This window comes from Leucopleurus acutus, assembly GCF_964270905.1.
Source record: "Leucopleurus acutus genome assembly, chromosome: 18".
NCBI lineage: Eukaryota > Metazoa > Chordata > Mammalia > Artiodactyla > Delphinidae > Leucopleurus > Leucopleurus acutus.
In genome coordinates, this window is record NC_139160.1 from 12,136,496 (window position 1) to 12,159,448 (window position 22,953).

A 22,953-nucleotide genomic window follows, 5' to 3' on the forward strand; every position below is an offset into this window, starting at 1 on the left:
AGGTTGATGTTGCTGGATTACTGATTCTACCCTGAGTAGAAAGGCAAAACTGCTTTGTCCTAATTCTTTACTCTTAAATTTAAAACATCTAAATGAGATTTAGATTAACCTGGACTAAGAGATTATTTTTATTTAACTGAAAAAAAGTAAAGGAATCTAAAGTTACTTTACCCAGGAACTGACTGACTTTCGCTGCTCCTCCGGTAGCCTGTTTTGCTATATAAAGTCCCTTGGTCACAGTTGGACTAACTTCCACTGGTTTTTCTTCTGGTTGAATCCGTTCTCGGAGTTTAGAAGCGCCTTTCTGGATGGCTTTGCCAGTAAACTCAGCACCTTTGACCAAACCCCAACTCACCCAGGAAGCACCTTTTTAAAGGAAATTTTTGAATTGCACAAAATTAGGACCGATTATACCTTTGAGCCCTTTAACAAATAACTGATCAACAGGAAAAAAAAAACCAAGGAGTTGAATATTCAAATCCCAAACATGCCATAAATTTTCAAGCCAACTTTGTACTTGTAGTGTTCTGCCTGTAATATATATCTTTTCTAAGTAAATTTGTCTTTCAATACTTAGGTCATATATCACTCAACAACAGTTCTGTATTACTCTATGCTGTCACTACAACTTGTAGGCATCTCTATATATTACTTACCACAGTATACTACTGTTAGGGACCAATTTGGGGTCTTGGTGCCATTACGATGGTATTTGGCTAGAAGACCCAGTATCCTTGTTCTTTTTGCCTTAGTCCAGGCACCACTTTTCCCCCACAAAGCCTTGAAGCTGACAGATACACCAACAACCTGTATCTCAAACACCAAGGCAGAACTTTTGCTTGTTTGCTTTGGGCTAAAGACATAAGGCAGGGGGTTCTGCTCCTTCCTCAATCCCAAATCCCCTGATCTCAGCACCTTTTAATTTGCACTTTAAACCGAACGACAAAGACATGAGAACTCCCAAAAAATTCAGGAGAAGAAAAACTCTAAAAGAAAAGAAGATTGAGCTATTTCTAGCTATTTCTCATGAGACTAGGCCCTAGCCTTTTGCTTTGCTCATGCTTCTTGCAGCAAGAATGAAAGAAGCAGAGATTGTCAGAGAGAAAGCAGGGTGACAGAGACTTCTCTAGTGAAAAGAAAACGCCTTGAGCTAGACAGCATGTGGGAAGAGGAGAAGTGGGAAGGAGATGGGAGAACCAAGAAAACAAACACAAGGGGAACAGTTTTCCCTAAGAGGGGGGAGGAAAGTGTTACCCTCCCCTGGGGAGAGTTACAATTTTAAATATCTCCTTTTTGGCTATACCCTGAAACAATGAGCTTTTAAAAATACTTAAGTATGTTTTCCAAGATCTGTGCCATGGTTTTTACATAATTACTTCAGCCCATTAGTAAGCAGGCATCCAATGATGTGAAAATCATACCCATTTAAAAATGTGAATGAAAAGTACCAAGTAGTAACTGACTGGAAAAATTGATGTGTTTCTCTTCCTGTTTCAGACAACATGTCCACCTCCGGCTCCAACCCTATCCCCACTGTCCTACCCTTGGCAGAGGATCAGGGCTCAAACCCAGGCAAACAGGTTCCAGCCAGGAGTTCACACAACAATAAAGGGACTGAAGATGTCTAGTCAAGAAAAAAATTATATGTTTTTAGAGTTAACTGATAGATTGAAAAGTATTAGGTGAAAAACAGCTGAACTTGAAGTTAAGGAAAACTAATAAATCATAAAATGACAATGAACAAAGGAGAGCTCAAGTAGACTATAATCCTACAAAGAAACTATATCAAACAAGGGGGATGGAGTCCATCGATGACTTTCAGAAAAATAAGTGGAAGTGAGATAAATGAAAAGTCACAGGACTAATAAAGAGAAAAACTAGATGTTAATTATAAACAAGATATCACCATGGAAGAGATAATTAAAACTGTAGAGGCTGCAATAGAAGATACAGAAATACAGTATTTCATTGGTAGCTATTAAGATCTTTTAAATGGCATGTGTAATGCCAGATATAGATTTATTCTACCCATGTCTGCATCCTACACACCCAGTTAATGCTGAGAGATAGCAGGCAATGAATGAATGTTGAATAAATGAGAGGTTGGCAGATGACATAAAATGACCTAATTCAAACCTAACCCAATGGGGGCTCTATTCAGCCTACTGCCACCAAGCTTCTACCTCCTCCCAAATTAGCTTATTAGACTCTACTCCATCTAAAGTGTTTGGCAGCTGCCTTCTTAAAGTGTAATGTAAGTCTAAGCTTCTCACACCAATTTTCTACATGTGTAAATTTTAAGCATTGTTTTTTCACCTCTTACATTCATAAAGTATAAGACTATAGCTTTTACTGATCTTTACTCATCATTGGGCTAAGGTGAATGAGCTCAATTTAGATCCCTGGTTACTCATCTTTGTACAGAACCTACATGAGTCAGGTAGAAATAGTTTCTTGACAGATCAGATAATTTTTTCTGGAGTAAATTTTGCATATTTCTTACACCTTTCTCTGTAACTCGTACCTTAAGTATTCAGTGAGCTAGTTGTTTTTCATGCTATTAAAAAGTATATAAGGAGACAGGTATTCTGATTGGCAGTTAAATAGTTTTAATGTCATTATTAGGGCTATTGCTAAAACTCTAGTCCTGAGGATACAGGATGAAAAGGAAGAGAGTTACAAGCCTGAAGACTAAAGTCCCAAGTAGTAAAGAAGGTCTCTAAGTGTTACTAGAAGGTAGTTTTGGCTCATTTTCAAATGATGCACTGCTATCAGTTCTTTTGAAATCTATGAAGAGATCTCTCCTCAGCATTAGCTGGCTCTCAGGATGATCTACTCCTTCGAATAGAACCAGTGTGTGGAATCTGTATGGTACCTAGGAGTCCTAAGATTTTGTGGCCCATGGTATTTTCCAAAGATGGTCAAAAACAGTATCTCCTGTTCCACATGTTCTTTCAACATGACCTTGACATTCTTCCCATTGAGAAGTGGGGTCTATGTCACATTCCCTTGAATCTGGGCAGGCTTGTTACTTGCTTATAACTAATGATGCTGGAAATTTCCAAGAGTATGTCAGAAATGGTAATGCAGCTTCTGCCTATTTGGTGGACCATTCACACTTGAACCCTGAGCTACTACGCAGATGCCAGATGAGCTTAAGGCTGCCCTGCTGTGAGGAAGTCAAGAGGCATGGAGAGGTCATGTGTAGGCAGTCCTAGATCTTGAGCTCTCCTAACCCAGATGCCAACTTCAGTGTGACTGAAGGAGCCTTCAAATGATTCTAGCCCCCAGCTACTGAGTCACTAGTCGGCCTTTGAGTCTTCCTAGCTGAGGCCCTGACATTATGAAGCAGATACAAGCCATCCCTGATATGACCTTTTGGAATACCTGGCCCACAGAATTCCTAAGCGTAAACAAATTGTTGTTTCACATCATTAAGTTTGGCATGGTTTGTTACACATGGATACTATACAGTCTTATAGCAGTATAAACTCAAAAACTTAATTACCTTTGAATTTAGTTATCTACATATGTGTGGATAAGGGCTAATTTTCTGAACACTGACCTAATTAACAACTTAGCAGCCTGTAAAGTTTAGGGTGCAAGGTAGTAAGAGTGAAGGTTTTTCTTTACAACTTTTGTTTTTTTGATGTGCACCATTTTTAAAGTCTTTATTGAATTTGTTACAATATTGCTTCTGTTTTACATTTTTATTTTTTTGGCCGGGAGCCATGTGGGATCTTTGCTCTCCAACCAGGGATTGAACTTGCACCCCATGCATTGGAAGGCAAAGTCTTAACCACTGGACCACCAGGGAAGTCCCTTTACAACTTCTTTAAAAATCTCTTTCAAGGATAAATTTTAACTGTTACACATATATTTGAAAATTTGGCTTTATCTTTTCTACTTGTCTCAAGCAGCTCTTTGACATTGGGCAAAATATTTTGTTTGCTCCTAGCTACTTAATCATTTTTCACTTATTTTAGTTTGTTGGTTTTTCATGTTAAAGACTTCCTCTGCTTTAGACACCTCCATTATTTTAATGAGTTTAAACCTATAAACCAGAGATGGAAACCTATATTGATAGTCTATTAAATAACCAGTCAAGATCCCCTTACTGGGTCATGAATTTGACTTACTGAATAATAATGACTGGCAATGTTTTTTAAAAAACAAAATATAAGGTCTCAATCTGAGAGCTACTGCAGTTAAACTGTTAACCAATTAAAGTACAAACACATGTGTCAGTAATAATTATTTTGTTTTTAAAATAAATGATCTGAAGCCCTTTCTATCCATAATTAAACAGTAGGGTCTACTTCCCAAACAGCTAGGCTATAATTCTCAGGTCTCCTCATGCCTGTATTGCCATAAAGTTAGGCGAGTGCTACTTTGCTTCCAAAGACGGATGAATGTCATTTTTTTGGTGGAGAAGGAGGAAGGAGAGGGGAGAAAAAAAGATTAAGGGGGAATTTCAAAGGGGAAAGGAAAATAACTAATTTTATGTTCAGAGCTATTCTGAAAGTTTGGAGATTCTTGAAGCTTTCCACTACCAATTTTCCCAAGAGTAAAACAGAGAATAATATATCAAGAAGAACTTATACCAATATGACAATACGTGACATTAAAAGAGACTAGTTCCTTCTATTTTTAAATATTTATAAACTGATCATTTAAAACCAAAACATAAAATAGTATCTTTCCAAGTATTCTCTAATGGGATTCAAAGGTTTCACATTATGCAGGCAAAAAAGTTAACATTACTATAATACCTGACAAAATGTTTTGAGCCACTTTCTCACTCCATTCAGGTAATTCCTTTGCTTTTTCTTCTGAAACTGGCTCATAAGGTACAATGTGACTCAGATTAACTTCTTCACTTGAAGTACCTTTGGTCTAAACAGTAAAAATATTTCAAAATGTGAAATAAATACTAAGAGGAGGAAAAATCATAAGCATTTTGTAATAAAATATTAAGCCAACAAATACTAATTAATGAAAATATTTCCAGGCAACCTAGTTATAAGTACATTTTATTACATAAAGTGCAATACCATAACCACCGTGAAGGTGAAAACTGTTCTGGTCTTATGTTAGGTACCAATGGTAAGTAAGATTTAAATACCAACATACCTCCAATACAGCATTTATCAAATTATATTTAAATTGATTAATTTTTTTCTTTCTTTGACCACTCTGAGTTCCTTCATAGAGCTATCACCCCCTAGATATTGGTATGTATGCATACAGTACTCAGTAAGGTTAAAAGATTTCTGTTAAATGACTCAGTCAGTAAGGAAGAATGTATCCAAATAAACTGGTTTTGACAGAAATCAAGTAAAAGTAAATAAAAGTATATAAACACAGAATCTACCATTCCATTTGAATGGAAATGGGAAACAGAAATACTTGTACTTTGCTAATTTAACAGCTAGGGCCAACATTCAAAATCTCAAAGCTAAATTTGTTTTCATTCTAAAAACTTAGGAGTAGGCTAACTCAGACCTCATTATAATTTGCAACTTGTATCTTTGACAATGTGCCAATGTCCCTAATATATAAAGAGCTCCTAGAAATTGTGAAGAAAAGGACTAACAACCCAGTAATAAAAATGGACAAAGAACATAACTAGACATCACACAGAAAACAAAATTCAAGTTACCCTTATGCATTTGCTCAACTCACTCATAATAAAATCGATGCAAATTAATATATTCCAATATATTTCTCTCATCATCGGATTGCCAAAAAATAGACCACCCACTCTGTTGAGCAGGCTGTGGGGAGACAGGTATGCTCCAACAGCTACTGGTGCAGTGCTGAATAGTATACTCCTTAGGGAGAGCAATGTAGCAAAATCTATCAGAATTACAAATGCATTTACCTGTTGACACAGTAACCCCATCTCTAAGAATTTATTTGATGAATTACCTGCAGATGTATGAATCAATGGCTCTACAAAGTCATTCATTGAAGCACTGCTTGTAATACCAAACAATCACACCAAACACCCCTCAATAAGAGACTGATTAAAGAAACTATGATATATTCATACAATGAAATATAAGGTAAAAAAGACTGAGGAAGTTCTCTATTTACCCCAGACTTTATTATCAAAAAAAAATATATATAGGACACTCTATATGATGTTCCCTTATGTATAAGAAAGGGAGAGAAATAATTACAGATTTTGTTTGCTTTTATCTGCCTCAAAAAACCCAGGAAAGAAACACAAGATCCTAATAAAAGTAATTACCGACAGTGGCAGGAGGAATGGTGTAGACAGGGACAAAGGTGGGAGTAAAGGTTTCCAAAAGTATATATATATTTTAATATAATTGGATTTTTTTTAAACCAAGGAATTAAATTTTTAAAAATGAAGTTCTAACTTCCATTTTGGACTCCCAATGTCCTCATAAAGCTGGTCTAAGATGCTCAACATAACCCACAGTGACGGTTGGCAAGTAAAAGTAGAATATTCATGTGATATTCATTAATTCCAAAGACAATTACTGAGCACTTATAATATGGAATACAACAAAGAACAGTACGAAACTGTTTACAATTCAATACTCACACAGCGTTACTTTCTTTCACCATAGGTTTGCTTATTTCACCTTCGGGACTCATCTTAGCCATAGTGCCTTCCAGGAGGAGCCTCCTTAACTGCTTCCCACACCACTCATCTATGTGGAAGGTATAACCTAGCGTTCTAGACGACTTATGTACTTTCATCTAATGATCACATTGGGTAGAAATTATCTCTTTGCTAATCTGTCCTCCCCACTAGATGGGAAATATTTTGAGATGAGAAATTAAAAAATTTTCCCACTATGCTCATCTTTCTAGCACTCAATAAATATTTCTTAAACTCTAATCCAAATTTACCATTTGGAACATATCACAAAATCTAAGAAATGAAAGAAGAAACTACTAAGTGTATTTTTTTAAAAGCCCATTTTCTCTGTTCTGTTGACTATTAATGAAGAAATAAGGAACTGAATACAAATGGTAGTGTAAGGAAATGCATACCTAGCCCCAAGATCTTGGTGTATATAGGAAGGTGGAGAATAACACAAAACAAAAAAGCATACACGTCATTAACGTAATTATAAAAATCTTTCAAATAGTTGCAAAAAACTATCCCCCCAAACATAGATTACCTTTTAAAACAGTTTAAATAACAAATACTTGGAAAGGGAGATATTAAAGCTGATTATAATTATTTTACCAGTGATAACTTTGTGAATCTGCAAGTTGCTCTGCTTCAGTAAATGGGGATCTTATAAATAATTTAAACTGGTGAAAGCTACCATTAGAATAGAACACACACTCATACCTTGTTGATCTTTCACTTACTCTACTAACCTTTCTCCCCCGTTTTCCCTTATGACGCACATCCTTACTGCCTGGGTCCAACTGTCTCACATCAGTGCCACTGGCTTCCTTCAATTGGTTAGAGGGGTATCTTGATCTTCCAGGGATTTGGAATTCATTTTCTCCTTCTGCCCGGTCCCAGTTGGCCTAGGGAGTAAAGGCCTAAGCTTAGCTCAAATTCAAATTTCCTCTAAGCTACAGTACACCATGCTCCAATAATATACCTATTCAAATGACAGTGTTTTACAACTACTTTTACTAGTTTTTCTCTATACTTTTATCTCATCACCAAACCTCAAACGTTTGAGTTCTTTGGCTCACAGGATATGGCCTAAAGCAAATTTCAAAAAAACAAAGTACAAGAGATAAACTTATAGCAGTAGTTGGTACAAGTGATCGTTAAATCAGATGCAGCTACATTTGAATTTAGTTAAACAATTATAAGTTTTAGAAAACACATACAAGACTAAATGAGTTTAAAGGCAATTAACAATTGGGAGATTGGGATTGACATATATATACTAATATGTATAAAATGGATAACTAATAAGAACCTAATGTATAAAAAAGTAAATTAAATTCAAAATTTCAAAAATAAATAAATAAAGGCAATTAACAAACCTCATGTCCAGTTTAACTACTCTGCACTGTTGGAAGGCTGATTTTGTTTTTCCATTTTTGCACTCAACACTAAAGATAATCTGCTTGCGTACACTTTGCTGAATGAATGCTTAAGAGTAAAGGCAAATCAAAAGTATAGCTAGTAACTAGCTTTTGTTTACTGTTGGAGTTCTAGGACAATACAGAAAACTAAAAATAACATTCAACCAAAAAAATAAAACTGAACAGAGGAAGTAAATATATAACCTAAAGGTCAGTTTAATTTCTTTCCTAGAGTCCAGTAATACAGGCCAAATGAATGTAGGGGTAAAGGGAGAAACAGCTCCATAAAAGGTCTGGAATACTTAAGGAATGTCACTTCATTCAGCTAGTAAACAGCAAAGCTTATTAGACTTAAACCCATATCCATTTGACCATGTTGCTGCTTTTGTAAACTCCTCTCCTAAGCACATCGAGGCTACACAGACTTCTGTATGGGGGTCATGGGTTTTGTTAACGCAGCTTAAATATCTAGTATTTAAGAACATGTTGATCACCAGGTCATTCTCATATATAGTTCTTACAACGTAATGCTGAGATGACTCTCCGACCTTTCACTTAGCTGGTGATCTGCTCCCACCACCTCTGATCTTAAATTTTTAATACAGGTATGGATTAAAAGTGTATTCTATTTCCTCAGAAAAAAGGAACCAATCTTTCATGACTGAACTCAAAGGAAACTATTTTGTGAAATCCTCCCAGACCTCCTTTCACTTTTATTTCCATCACCTCTCATACTGTACTGTGGTTATTCAACAGACCGTAAGGTGCTCAAGAATAAGAGCTGTTATATATGTATCTTTATAGCCTCCTCTGTTCTTTCTTCCCACCCCATCATTTAACATAGAACCAGGTTAAATAATGAATTCTAAGTATCTGCTGACTGAAAGAGAAAATAAAAGATTACACTACCATGCTGTCAATTTCCTTCAACCTCAGATAACTGTCAGTATTCACAATCAAACATATTTTCCCCCTCTTGTCCTACATTAGGATGGGCAAGAACACTTAAAGAAAATATCTCCATTATACTCTATTTCAACTCCCTATAACAGATCAGCATGTGGGCAGAGGAAATGGGCTAAATAAGGCAAGTTCACAGGATGACCAACCGTATTTTAAATCACATTTTATTTTGCCTTTGTTCATCATGAGAACAAAGACAATTCCCTCAAACAAAACCTGTTCCTCAAGTCATACCCCTAAAATGTCCAATATTACCCAGATACTAATGCTGAAATTACCGTCACTTCACCATTTAGTCCCATTGGCCCACTTTCCCAACTGAGAAGTAAGACAGTGTTCATAACAAAAGCAAATATTCACAGAACATTACTACTTGCTAGCACTGATGTAAGTGTCTTAATGTATTAACTTTTAATCTTCATCACAGCCCAATGAAGTGGATGTTACCATTATCCTGACTTCATGATAAAGAAACTAAACTATAGAGAAGATCAACAGCTTGAGTTAAACAGCTATTAAGCGGAAGAGTTCAAATTCAAACAGAGGCAATCTGACTCCAGAGACCACAATCTTAATCACTATTTACAGCCAATTCCCAACTTGTATTTGTGAATACGCAAGCAAATTATATACTTTCAGTTTCCTAACTCTGATCACATTAGAGCTTATTACAGTTTCTTTAAAAGCAGAAGTGCTTACGTTACAGTAGGTTTACATCCTGAAGGTGATCGCACAAGTTACCTGGAGCCGAAGGTCAGACATTTGTCTTAATAGATCCTCAAAGAGTTCTCTGTCATCTTCTGGTAATTCAGAAGACAAGACGACCCCCACAAAGCATCCTGATGCTTGTAACATTGTATCAGGAAACATGTAGGCTCCTATAGTACATTTAAGAACTGGAGATCTATCAGGAACTAGAGGATACAACCAGTCACAAACCTGAAAAGGTTAATTTAAAACAAATCAATTAATAGAACTACGTTTTCACTGAGGTTTTAAATATTGTTATATTAGCAAACACACATTTTAAAGTTTGAAATGCATTTTACAAGGCTTTCTAGAACCATTAGCATCGACAAACCCCCAATAAAAATCAGCCATTTGCTAGTCTGATCTCCCTGCAAAACACTCACAGGAACTGTGCTAAAAATGTTATTGCTCCACTAATTATACAGTCTTAAAACTGGTGCCCTTAAACAGCCCACTGTTAACCAATAATGAGTCTAGCTTTAAATAAATGGTCAAAGTAAATTAAGATTTTTTTATTATTCAAATTAGACATCCCTTTGTGGAAAAAAATAAAATCAAACTGTTTCCAAGTACTCCAAATGTATTTACTGATTTAATCATCTTGGTTAGTGTTGTCATTTTAACTACAAGAAAACTGAGGCACAGAGAGGTTAAGTTGCTCAGAGTCAACAACCAAAAAGTGGGGCTAGGGTTTAAGCACATGCTCTCTGCCATGGGAGAAACTAAACAATTATTTTAATTAGAAACCCAGCATTCAAAATGTTGAATTTTCTTTTAACTAAACCCAATCTGATCTGACAGAGCAAGAAGATTAAGTTACATTTATGGGTTCACTATCTATTGTGAAGTTAAATCAAAATGGCACAAAGCTGCCCTGCAACGTCATCTGGTGACGTCAGATTATCACAATAAGACTTAATTAAGCTCACCTTCTAGAGATCTAAATTCAGAAGAAACTAAGTTTAAATCAGAATACCCAAATTATTTATTTCCATTATTCTTTGAGTGACCAGAATATAACTTCACCCCTCACCCAGGACACTCTCTTCCTAATATTAAGAAACTTGGGAGAACAATAGATTATCAAAATACTGTGCAATAAACATGAGTCAATGGGATTAAATATTTCATATAAACGATGGAAAATCCTGGTATACTATCATCATCTCTGACCAACAGAATACGAATGTGCAGGGATCAAGCACTCAAGTCTGACTTTTTCCTAGAAAGTGCTTAACAAACATTTTCAAATTCTTTTTTTTTTAATGGATTCTCTCTTTTTTTAGTCATCTCAAAAGCCACTCTACACCTTTTATAAAAGTCAAACTTCAGACAAGTTACAATAAAACTGATTACTGTATTTTCCAAAGTATGATATATAACCATCTGTGGTATACAAAATGACTTCAAGTAATGTACAAACTAAAGTTGAGTAGCAACATATTTTAAAATGTATTAGGGAAAAATACGGTATCTTTCCCTCAATTTCACAGTTGTTATTGTTTAGGAAAAAATTAACAAATGAGACATTTAAATAAAAATATGAATAACAAGCGTTGGATTTAACAAAAAAAAATCATAATGGTTATACTTAAATGACTAAAGATTGGGAAAGGTTTCTTTTACTATGCCATGATTTCTCTAAGATTAACTACAATTCTGGTCACCTTGACTGAAATGGAGTATCCTCAAATCTTCTCAAATAAAACTTTATAGACCTTTCTCAGGGTAGATTATTACAGATTGGTGAGCTCATCCACCATAGGCTGACTTCTCCCAGTTTCACTTTCAGAGGGCAATCTCATGTCCAAGTTCCCTATGAACTGACTATAAATTTAACAGGTTTAAAAAGTATATTAAAACTAAAGTCAAGAGAAAAATAGTTTTTAGAAGCCACAGAATTCTAGTCTGCCTATTTAAAACCAAATTAATTTCTAATTTCCTAAATAAAGCAATAGTGATTTTTTTGCAGCATAAAAAATTACATCTAGGGCTTCCCTGGTGGTGCAGTGGTTGAGAGTCCGCCTGCCGATGCAGGGCACACGGGTTCGTGCCCCGGTCTGGGAAGATCCCATATGCCGCGGAGCGGCTGGGCCGGTGAGCCATGGCCGCTGAGCCTGCCCGTCCGGAGCCTGTGCTCCGCAACCGGAGAGGCCACAACAGTGAAAGGTCCGCGTACCGCAAACAAAAACAAAAACAAAAAACAACAACAACAAAAAAATTACATCTAACTTCTAATACTTAGCTGTTTCAATGTTTGTTTTTTAGAACAAAAAAATTCAGTAAACACCTGGTTACTCTCTTTAAGGACACTGCTACAAATATCCGAATACATGTAAATGAGAGCCCCTTAAAAAGACTCAAACTTTGGGTACAATTTTACGTTTTATTTAGGACTCAAAATAGGAGATGTTAGAAAGGTTAAAAACAAAATTAAAAGAAGAATAAATTTTTACTAGAGAACAAGTCATTTTAATGGTTGAGCTCATGAGCTCATTCTACATGTAGTAGAATGTTTCTGATGTTCATTCCCCGCACCTCCAGTAGCCCAGGCCCCAAAGGTTTTTTAAATTCCACTTTTACTCTATTACCAGATCAGCAGAAAGTATTATATCTTTTATCAGCCCCCTCCCAATGCCAGTCAAAAAGCCTACTCTTTTTAACCTCAAGGCTTCTTTTTTAAAATAACTTATGGGATTCACACTATTCTTCCTGTCCATTAATGAAGTTTTCCTTTCAACAATGCCCCAAAATATCTCCTTCATACATCCCTAGTAAGTCTCCAACTATCTTTAAACAACCTTCAAGTTGACTCCATGTATAAGCTGCGTAAGAACTGAAAATAGAATATACCAAGAGAGAAAATAAATCTGGATAACTAGTACTGTAACTAAACCACATCATCTGAACTCTGGATAAAAGCACCAGCCTTGCTCAAATAGTCATCTCCCTTACATGCAAACCCTTTTGTTATACCCAATGTATACTGAGTCCTTATTTCTAGAACCCCATCTCCCTGTGCCAATGTCCACTCTTTTAAAAACAGATTGATATTGGACCATCACCTTCAGAATACCTTACAAATTCCACAAGTTTCCTAACAACAACTTTTACTTAGCACCAGTCTTTGTTCTTGGACCAAGGGCATCCTGGTAAATTTATGTGCTTGGAAAGTTAGAACTGCATCTTAGATGATCGTCACAGTCTCTACTTGTAGACCAGGGTTTCTCAACCTTGGCATGACTGAAATATTCAGTTAATTTTTTTATTGATGAGAGCGATCCTGTTTAGATGTTTAGCAGTACACCTGGCCTCTACCCACCATATATGCCAGTAGCAATAGCACACTCCCCAGTCCCAGTTGTGACGACCAAAAATGTCCCCAACTACTGCCGAAATATCCCATGATGGGGTGACTGGGGGTGGCGGGTATTCCTACTAGTTGAGAACCATTATTCCAGACACTGGATCTAGCCCAGTTCAGCCCCTCAGCTGGGGCTTGACATGTATAGAAATTTACAGTTATACATTCACACATGAGTTACATAAATCCCTTTTGAAATCAAAGTTATTACGTTTCTTCTTCAGATAAAAAATTACAAGTTAAGGATGAATATTCTGATTTCCCTCAGGTCCTGTATTCACAAATTCAGTACTAAAACAAGAGTTTACATCTAAAGAAAAGGAAAAAGAAAGGCTACCAAACACAAACATAGATGCTCAAGGCTCATAAATTTCATGAAATATATTTAAAAAGGAACTAGAATTTATAATAATCTTTTTGCACTTACTGTCTTGGACACATTATAAATATTTACAAATAAAAATAATATATTCTACACATATTTCAAATTATGTTTACATTTTTCTTTGGCTTACCTGAAGAAACCCAGGAGGACGGTTTAGAACTGTATCAAGAGAATTATCCAAGAACCTCACGATTCGAAGGTACCCAGGATATGAAGGTGCACTAACCTCCCCTGCAGGATTTACAAAAAAAATCTGTACTCCATTTGGTATCAAAATCAACTCATCTGCATCTAGCCCTAAGGTCTCAAGAGGAGGTGGCTGAGAATGATTCCTATAAAAGTTTTCCCCAACTGATGAGAACTCCCCAGATTCTGTTCCATAGGATACAGTGTAGTGACCCTCAGCAGCCTGAGGAGTATAAGCAGGAGGTGCTTCTGATGGATGACTTTGAGATGGTGAGGAAAAAGTACTAGGTGTAGAAACTGATTCTGTACTTGTAGTTGAAGTGTTTCCATTTACTTCATTGTGCCGAGGAAGTGAATTACAGGACTGAGGCTCCAGTGACTTTTCGGACATATCTTTAGGCGGAAATTCTGGATATAACTTGGGCACCTCCTGAAGATCATTCCGTAGAGAAGTGGCAAGACCCTTCTCTAGAATTTCCAACCTGGTACGTACATTCTGTAGTGTTTCTTTCATTTTCTGTTGCATCTGTCTAGCAGATTCCCACCCAGGACCTATGTGTTCGGGATCTGCTGATGAAATGCTGATTCCTCTGAGCAAGTGCCCTATTCCTTGCTTATAGTAGTTCTTTGCTTCTTCTTTCTGACCTAATTCATCTGTATTCAGTCCTTTATTAACAAATAAAAAGGCTTTCTTGTATGCTTCCTTGATGATCTTAATTTCAGCAGGTTCTCCGTCTTGTGGCTCTTGTTCCATTTCTGCAAAACAGGAAATACATCTTTAATTACCTCATTTAGCTCTTTGTTTACTTATTATCAGTTTCTCCTGCCCGAATATATTTCAGAGGATTGGAGCCTTGCTTGTCTGTCCTGTTCACTGATGTATTCCCTAAGCCTATTATTAGATCTGACAATAGAGAAAGCACTCAATATGTATTTGTTGAATGGATAAATAAATAATACTCTTGGTCCTAAATATCTTTTTTTTTAACATCTTTATTGGAGTATAACTGTTTTACAATGGTGTGTTAGTTTCTGATAAATATCTTTTTAATTAAAAAACATAAGAGAATAAGCCAGAACACATCTGTTGAATAATTTTCTTGTTCTAGTTTCTTACAAGAAAATAAAAGTTCCCTGTACCTTTAAGGTCAGAACAAAAAAGTCTTACTCTAAAATTCATTATAATTCCAGATTATAGTAGCTAATTAAAAATGAGGTTGAATCGTACATTGGAGAGGACAGAAATGAGAAAAAAAAATGAAGCTTTAAAGTACCCAACTTCCACTTAAAGGCGGCAGGTTACTCACATGCAGTTAGCCCTGTTCCCTCCCAAAACTCCATTAAAATGACTTACAAGGTTATGAAAAAAGCATAACCATTCTTTTCAATGAGAAAAAGGCATGAACAGGTACTTCACAAAAGAGGATATTTAAATGACATGTGAAAAGGTGTTCAACACATGATTCCCTCAGGGAAATGAAACTAAAATCCATAATATGACTACAGCTGACCCTTGAACAGTAGGGGATCCACTTATACAAGGATTTTTTCAGTAAATACAGTACTGTATTTTCATTTTACAGCTCTTTAAATTACCTAAGTATGGGGGAAAGTGTGTTTGATTAGAGATCACATTACATGGAATCAAAAGAACTGGGGTCTGCGTCCTGCTTCTATCCAAACTGTTTCAGCTTCCTGCCCTTGGATGAGTCATGTATCGATTCCTTTGTGTTTGAGGCAGAGACAGCAGCAGAGGGACTGCTGATCGTGTGGGGACTGGTGCCCCTTATCCCCTGTTGTTCAAGGGTCAGCTATATATACTTATCAGGAAGCTGCAACTGAAGACTGACGAGCGTTAGAGAAGATGGCAGCTGCAACTCTCATATACTTTGCTGGTGGAAGTGAAAAATGCTACAGCCACTATGGAAATTTGGCATTTCTACCAAAGCTACATTTCCCCACTCTATGACCCAGCAATTCCGTTTAGAGGTATATAACCAAGAGAAATGAATGAATATACACACCAAAAACATGTACAATCATATTCACAGCAGCTTTATTCACAAAAGCCAAAAAATCGAAACAACCCAAATGCCCACCCACAGGAGAAGGGATAAATAGTGGCATATTTATATTATGCGGTAATACGTAGGATTTTTTTTTAAATTGATGCCTGTAACACTGATGAATCTCACCAACTGCACAAAAGAAGCCACATACAAAAGACTTCATATTGAGACTACTATACTATACTATATGATTTTACAGGTAAAGTTGAGGAACAAGCAAAACTAGTCTATTATGATAGAAACAAAAATAATGATTACAGGTGTTGGTATAGACTTGGAAGGGACACGAGGGGACCTTACAGCATATGAAAATGCTCTCTATCTTGATCTGAGTGATTACATGGGTGTATACATACATAAAAAAATCTGTAAATCTAAGATTAGTGCACTATATTGCAACTTATTATATTCTTTTATAAAACAAATAACAATGCCGTAACTCACAAAGAGGGAGGATGAAGAGTCAACAGGGCTTTGTTTCTGAAAAAGCAGGAAGACAAGTAGTAACTCACAAAACAGATCTGAGAAAGCTGAAGCATACACTGTCAATCGGGAAACCAGAGAAACAGCCCCATTTATATCTCATCACAGAACCTCCGAAAGGCACAGGAACTGATGGGATTCAATCTTCCTCTGGAAGAGGGAGTAGAGGTAGAGCTGAAAAAAGGACTGATTCAAAGCTAATTTACAAAGTAGACCTTTACATCTCTCCTATATCAAGCACCCCAAAACACTATTTCTCTTCAGCCCTGAAAGAAGACTGGATATTTTAATTCAAAAGAGCATAAAATAAAATGTCTCAGGACAGGAACTATCAGACATGATTAAGGGTAAGTATCAAAAGCAGGACGATGAAAAATTAGATACTGAATACTGAGACCTTCAACCTTTTCTCCCCAACTTGGGTCTTAGAGTTCAGGCAGATAGGTACCACTCCAGAAAAAAGATTATAGTGTCTTCTCTGAGAAATCTGACCACCACCAAGAGGAAAAACCTAAAGAAAGTGACACTGAGAGTTCCCCCAGGAACTGTCCAAGCAACTAACTCTTCAGAGAAGCCATGGTTGATAGGCTCTACCCCAGAGTCTCCAATTAACATTTTAGTGCCCCAATCTTATACATAAGCAGAGAGCTAAGAATCAGAAAACTGGTGAGGAAAACATCTAATATGAAAGAAAAGAAAAATAAGAACAATGCAATTTGGTTGAAATGGATAATATGCAGGGAGAAGAACACTTCCAAAAACCTTTGTATCAACATAAAGAAAAAGAAAATACTGCATCCATGAAATAAAAACAGGATATACACATACAAAAAAGGACAAAGAACTAAAGGAGCTTTTAAAAATTGTATACAAAATAGCTGGAAAGAAAAACTCAGTAGAGGGATGAGAATATAAGGTTAAAAAATTATAGAAAATTTCTGCAAAGCAGAGCAAAAAGACAGATGAAAAATAGGAAAGAACAGACAAGAAAATTAGAGAGAACTCAGTCTAGAAGGTCTGACATCTGAATAACAAAATTTCCAGAAATAGAGAATAGATAAAAAAAAATATCAGGGATAGAAGAGCTGAAGAAACAATTCAAGGAATTTCCCAGAACTGGAAAGCACAAAATCCCAGATTAAAAAGACCCATGAACAAAGGATGAAAAAAACCCCACAACCATGAAATTTCAGAACATTAGGCTCAAAGGTACCATCTTAAAAGGGCTTATCCATAAAAATAAATAAATAAATAGAGAAATAAGATTGCTAAGGAACTTCTTAAACCCAACAGAAGTTAGAAGAAAATAGTATAATTAATTCATGACTCTGAGTGAAAATAACTTCCAAACCCAGCCAAGTGATTGCTCAGATATTACGCCTTCTTTTTCTTGGATTCTCTGTTTGATGAAAGGAATCACAAGTCTGATGACAGCAGTTCACAGATGACAATTACGCAACCAGTTCTTACTGGAGTAGAAGACAGAACTCCAGAGATGTCTTCAAGCAACTAAAATTGATAGAATACCTAATGTGTTCTTAAGTTTTGAGAAGAGATCTATTAGGCTGGCCAAAAATGCCTCTGGTTTTTAAGTAAAAATAAAACACACATTTTTCATTTTCACCAAGAACTTTATTGAACAACATATTCACCCTTTTGTTCCACTACCTTCTGCCATTTTTCAGGCAACTTCGTAATTACATCTTCCCAAAACTTTTTATCCTTTTGAGCAAAGAACTGTTCCAGGTGTCTTTTACAGTCTTTCAGGGAACTGAAGTTTTTTCCATTATGAGATAAAGACAGAAATGAATGGAAATCCGAAGGTGCAACGTCTGGTGAATATGGTAGATGAATCAGAACTTCCCAGCCAAGCTGTGACAGTTTTTGCCTGGTCATCAAAGAAACATGTGGTCTTGTGTTATCCTGATAGAAGATTATGTGTTTTCTGTTGACTAATGCTGGACACTTTTCTTTGAGTGCTGCTTTCAGTTGGTCTAATTAGGAGCGGTACTTGTTGGAATTAATCATTTGGTTTTCCAGAAGGAGCTCATAATAGAGGGCTCCCTTCCAATCCCACCATATACACAACATCACCTTCTTTGGGTGAAGACCAGCCTTTGGTGTGGGTGGTGGTGGTTCGTTTTGTCTGCCCCATGATCTCTTCCTTTCCACATTATTGTACAGTATCCGCTTTTCATCACCTGTCACAATTTGTTTTTTAAAAAGGAATGTTTTCATTACGTTTAAGTAGAGAATCTCATGCGGAAATACGATCAAGAAGGTTTTTTTCGCTTAACTTATGTGGAACCCAAACATCAAAATGATGCACGTAACCAAGCTGGTGCAAATGATTTTCAATGCTTGATTTGGATATTTTGAGTATGTCAGCTATCTCCTGCGTGGTATAACGTTGATTGTTCTCCATTAATGTCTCGATTTGATCGTTATGAACTTCAACTGGTCTACCCAACTGTGGAGCGTTGTCCAGCGAGAAATCTCCAGCACGAAACTTCGCAAACCACTGTTGACACGTTCGATCAGTCACAGCACCTTCTCCATACACTGCACAAATCTTTTTGTGTGTTTCCATTGCGTTTTTACCTTTCTTAAAATAATAACCATAATATGCCAAAAATGTTGCTTTTTTTCTCCCATCTTCAATATTAAAATTCACCAATTTTGATAAGTCTTTTTTAAAATGCACGCTGATATGACAGCTGTCACATACAATCTAACAAAATTGTTTTGAATGAAGTTAAAGACAACTAAGTGCTACTAGAGCCATCTTACTGAAAAAACCAAACTAACCTTTTGGCCAACCCAATAAATAACTGTGGGAGGACTCAGGGTTTAATCAGTGATAAGTACATGGTAAACTAAGGAAATAAAAATCAAGACAATTATTAACTCCAGGGAAAACAAGATGCTGAGCTAGAAAGAAAAGTAATCATGTACAGCATGTTTCAGTTTTGATTAATGTCATAATAATGTAAATAATGAATCTTGATACAAGCAAAATTATAATACAACCATATTGAGAAGATGGGAAGATGGATGGATAGAAAGTTTCTGTGCCTGTGGTACAGGATGGAAGACCTGACATTTCATCTTTCCTACTAGGAAATTAATGGACAATGCCTAAAACTGAAAAATAAAATAAAGTAGCAATATAAGCATCCTGTTTACAGATTTAGACAGAAAGACCAAAAGAATTGGTAAGAAAATTGAAACATGCTACCTTTGGGAGTAAGGGATGAGGCTGGGAGGGTGGGACCTCTGATTTTCACTGCAAGTCTTGTAAAAATATCTAATTCTTAATAATATGTACAGGATAAAAAATTAATTACTAATTTTTAAAAAGTAAACTGAAGATTTAGAGCAGATTGTCTAACAGAATTATAATGTTAACTGCATATGTAATTTAAAATATTCTAATAGCCACATTTAAAAAGTAAAAAGAAATCTCAGTGATGCTATTTATTTATCCAAATACAGCCAAAATATTATTCCAACATATACCCAATATGCAAATTAATGAGATAGTTTACCTTATTTTTTGACATTAAGTCTTTGAAACTTAGTGTGTATTTTATGCTTGAAGCAGATCTCAATTCCAGGTACCTTCATCTCAAGCGCTCAATACCCACATGTGCCTACTGTGGATACTGCAGTTTTAGAGACTGTCTTCCTGTGATCTCATTAAAAATTATAATAACAGAATAAGGCTGTTTTTGCAACAATTTACATTATAAAGGCATCACCAAAACTGGCCTAACCATACTTTCTAACCTGAAAAAGAAACAAACCATTGGTTAGCTTTATCATGCAGTGACTTCATAGTAGTCGAGAGAATATATATATACAGTCTCCAATTTAGAAAACATCATATACAATTGACCATAATCAGACCTCACTTGCCCTACCTTGAATCCCCTATCAAAATCAAATTTCCTTTCCCTGGAATTCCGTCTTTAGAATAGAATGTCAGTAGATCTTCCCTTAGAAACCAGGGGACAGGAATTCTGCACTCCACGTCCCTTAGGGTACAAGGAGGCTCAGAGTTCAGAAAGCAAGACAGCAGAGGTTAAACAGGCTTTTGTGAGCTGATCTGGGAATTTAACCAGCATTTTTAAGTTTGTCAAATTGACTTGAATAGGGTCTTGAACAACACTGTGACCTGGCACCCACTTTTTTGCTACTTGCTACAGGATACCACTACCACCAATGCACAATTTACGGAGCATTTAATGTGTGCTGGAGACTATGCTAGATGTTTATCTCATTTAATCCTTACAAACAACTCCTGAGGCATTGTTACTATCACTAGTACTTTGCAGAGGGAAAAAAATTGAGGTTTGAAGACAGTAACTGCCTTAGATCACATGTTACTGAAAGACCTTGGAGCTAATAATTATATTCACATTTTTAAAGGGTTATAAAAACAAGGATATGCAACAGAGATCATACGTGTCCTACAAACCTAAAATATTTTACTATCTACTGTCTGGCACTTTCCAAAAATGTTTACTAACCCACTGCCCTAGGTTATAGAGTTAAATAGTCTGATTCCAAAACTAATCCTCTAAACCAGGGCTTCTCAACCTCGGTTTGATTGACATTTTGGGCTGGAAAATTCTTTGTTATGGGAAGCTGTCCTGATCACTGTAGGATGTTTAATCACACTCTGATCTCTATCTACTAGCTGCCAGAAGCAGCACACCCTCCACCCGCCATGTGACAGATCAAAAATGTGTCCAGACATTGCCAAATGTACCCTGGCAGCAAAATCATCCCCTGTTGATAACCACTGCTCAAATGGTCTTTAAATTAGGGAATGTGTACCCCTAGGGCACGTGAAGATTTGTCAAGGAACATGTTGCAACAACATATATAATCCTAAGAAAAAGGCTTCCAGATCCCTGTACTTCCATTTAGTACTCCTCACTAAAACTGACCTCCCTGGGAATATGCCTGCAGTTCAGCTATCATACTGTTGTTTTTCCTCTTCCAAGCTCCTTTCAATCTTCCCACTTTACAAAACTTTACCAAAAATACCTCTCACTCATTCCTATTTTTACTATGGTGTATTCCCCAGAATGGAAAGGCATGGTACTATGAAACAGCCCAAAAAAGTAAGAGGTGTCAATTTCAACTGAGGCACCACTCCAACTATCAATCTCGTTAAGATATAAATTTCCACTAAACTTCCATTTTTCATATTTATTCTTTGTCAAAATCCATCAGGTATTACACTGTTCTGACCAACTATTACTACTTGTAATAATTCACTCCAGAAGAAAAATAACTCCTAGAGTTACAGTTAAAGGAAATTTTTAAAACGTAATTTCAACTTACACAAATATTTTCATTAAAGACATGTATGACAGAATAAAAAGCTGTTAGGCATAAATAAATTACATTAAGATAATATCCAGTGGGGGTGGGTAAAAATCAAAGTACAATTTCACGAAAAAGGAACTGTGTAAAATACCACGTATTGGGCTTCCCTGGTGGCGCAGTGGTTGAGAGTCCACCTGCCGATGCAGGGGACACGGGTTCGTTCCCCGGTCTGGGAAGATTCCACATGCCGCGGAGCGGCTGGGCCCGTGAGCCATGGCCGCTGAGCCTGCGCGCCCGGAGCCTGTGCTCCGCAACGGGAGAGGCCACAGCAGTGAGAGGCCCGCGTACAGGGAAAAAAAAAAACAAAAAAAAAACCATGTATTTTTAAAACTGATGGTGATGGCTATAAAAGTGCAATATGATACTCCTTGAGATACAGTTGAGTGATGTATCAATTTTATATTAAAATGTCAGTATCTATACCACGTGGGAAACTGCATCCTTTCCAACTACCTGAAAGTATGATGTAAAACATAAAACAACCTATCGTGTGCAAGGGGGATAGTTTTACAAAAATTATTTTGGGGGTTCGCAAGCAAATTAAAAACACTGTTCTAAAGCCACTCACTATTATATTGCAAACACAAAATACACATGGTCTGTGGCGCTTAGAAGCACCGTAATTCACTACCTCTTATTAAGCTCTTTGGATGTGCTTGGCACTGTTCTACGCTCCATTTACTCCTCATATCCTTGGAGGTTTGATCTGATTTAGAAAATCTTTTACAAATATTGAGCAGCTTGCTCAAGAACTAGTAAATGAACTAGTAAATGGAAGAGACAGATTCAAAGAGACAGGCTCAATAGATATTTGTCAAGAAAATGAAATGAAATGTCTGATTCCAAAGCTAAACCTCCTGCTATGCTTACAAGTTAGCAGAGTCAGGGAGGTGTGAAAGGTCCTTGGAGTGTTTCATGGTAGACTTAGGTCTTAAGCCTTAAAAAACCAGATAACATTTAAAGGCAGAAAGAAGGCACAATAAAGGAACCCTATGTAGAAGCAATATGACCTTGCATATATCTTTATTTCAAAGCTTATTTCACATAGTGTGCTGAAAGATTTCCTAAATAATGTGTCACTGAAGGAAATGGGAGAGCTATTCAAAGGGAAGGCAGGCATGTGTGTGCACACCCGTGTGTGCATGGGGGTGGGGGTGTGTGATTCCATGGGTCAGCTGCTGCTGAACAGCCTTCCTTGCTGGGCATCTCTACTCTGAAGAGAAAAAAATTTAGCAGGGAGAAGAGCCTGTGTATCTTTCCCGTGAAATGCAGTTGGGAATCTCAACACAGAAAGAAAAAAGTCTGTACTAAAA

General features: G+C 36.5%; 1 protein-coding gene across 4 annotated transcripts in view; it reads right to left on the bottom strand.

Moving 5' to 3' along the window:
- SPART (spartin) overlaps positions 1 to 22,953 on the bottom strand; it is a 41,338-nt gene that overhangs the window by 16,112 nt on the left and 2,273 nt on the right. For 3 of the 4 annotated variants that reach the window (XM_082859408.1, XM_082859407.1, XM_082859410.1), the window contains exons 2-6: positions 13,633 to 14,444; positions 9,745 to 9,942; positions 7,369 to 7,524; positions 4,773 to 4,896; positions 172 to 366 (exon numbers count right to left, since the gene is read on the bottom strand). In XM_082859408.1, the coding sequence (XP_082715534.1) occupies positions 172 to 366; positions 4,773 to 4,896; positions 7,369 to 7,524; positions 9,745 to 9,942; positions 13,633 to 14,442 (1,483 nt within the window). In that variant the 5' untranslated portion in view covers positions 14,443 to 14,444. Of the gene's footprint in view, positions 1 to 171; positions 367 to 4,772; positions 4,897 to 7,368; positions 7,525 to 9,744; positions 9,943 to 13,632; positions 14,445 to 19,788; positions 20,056 to 22,953 lie in introns of those variants that run through there. The other variant, XM_082859409.1, reaches the window with a different exon arrangement.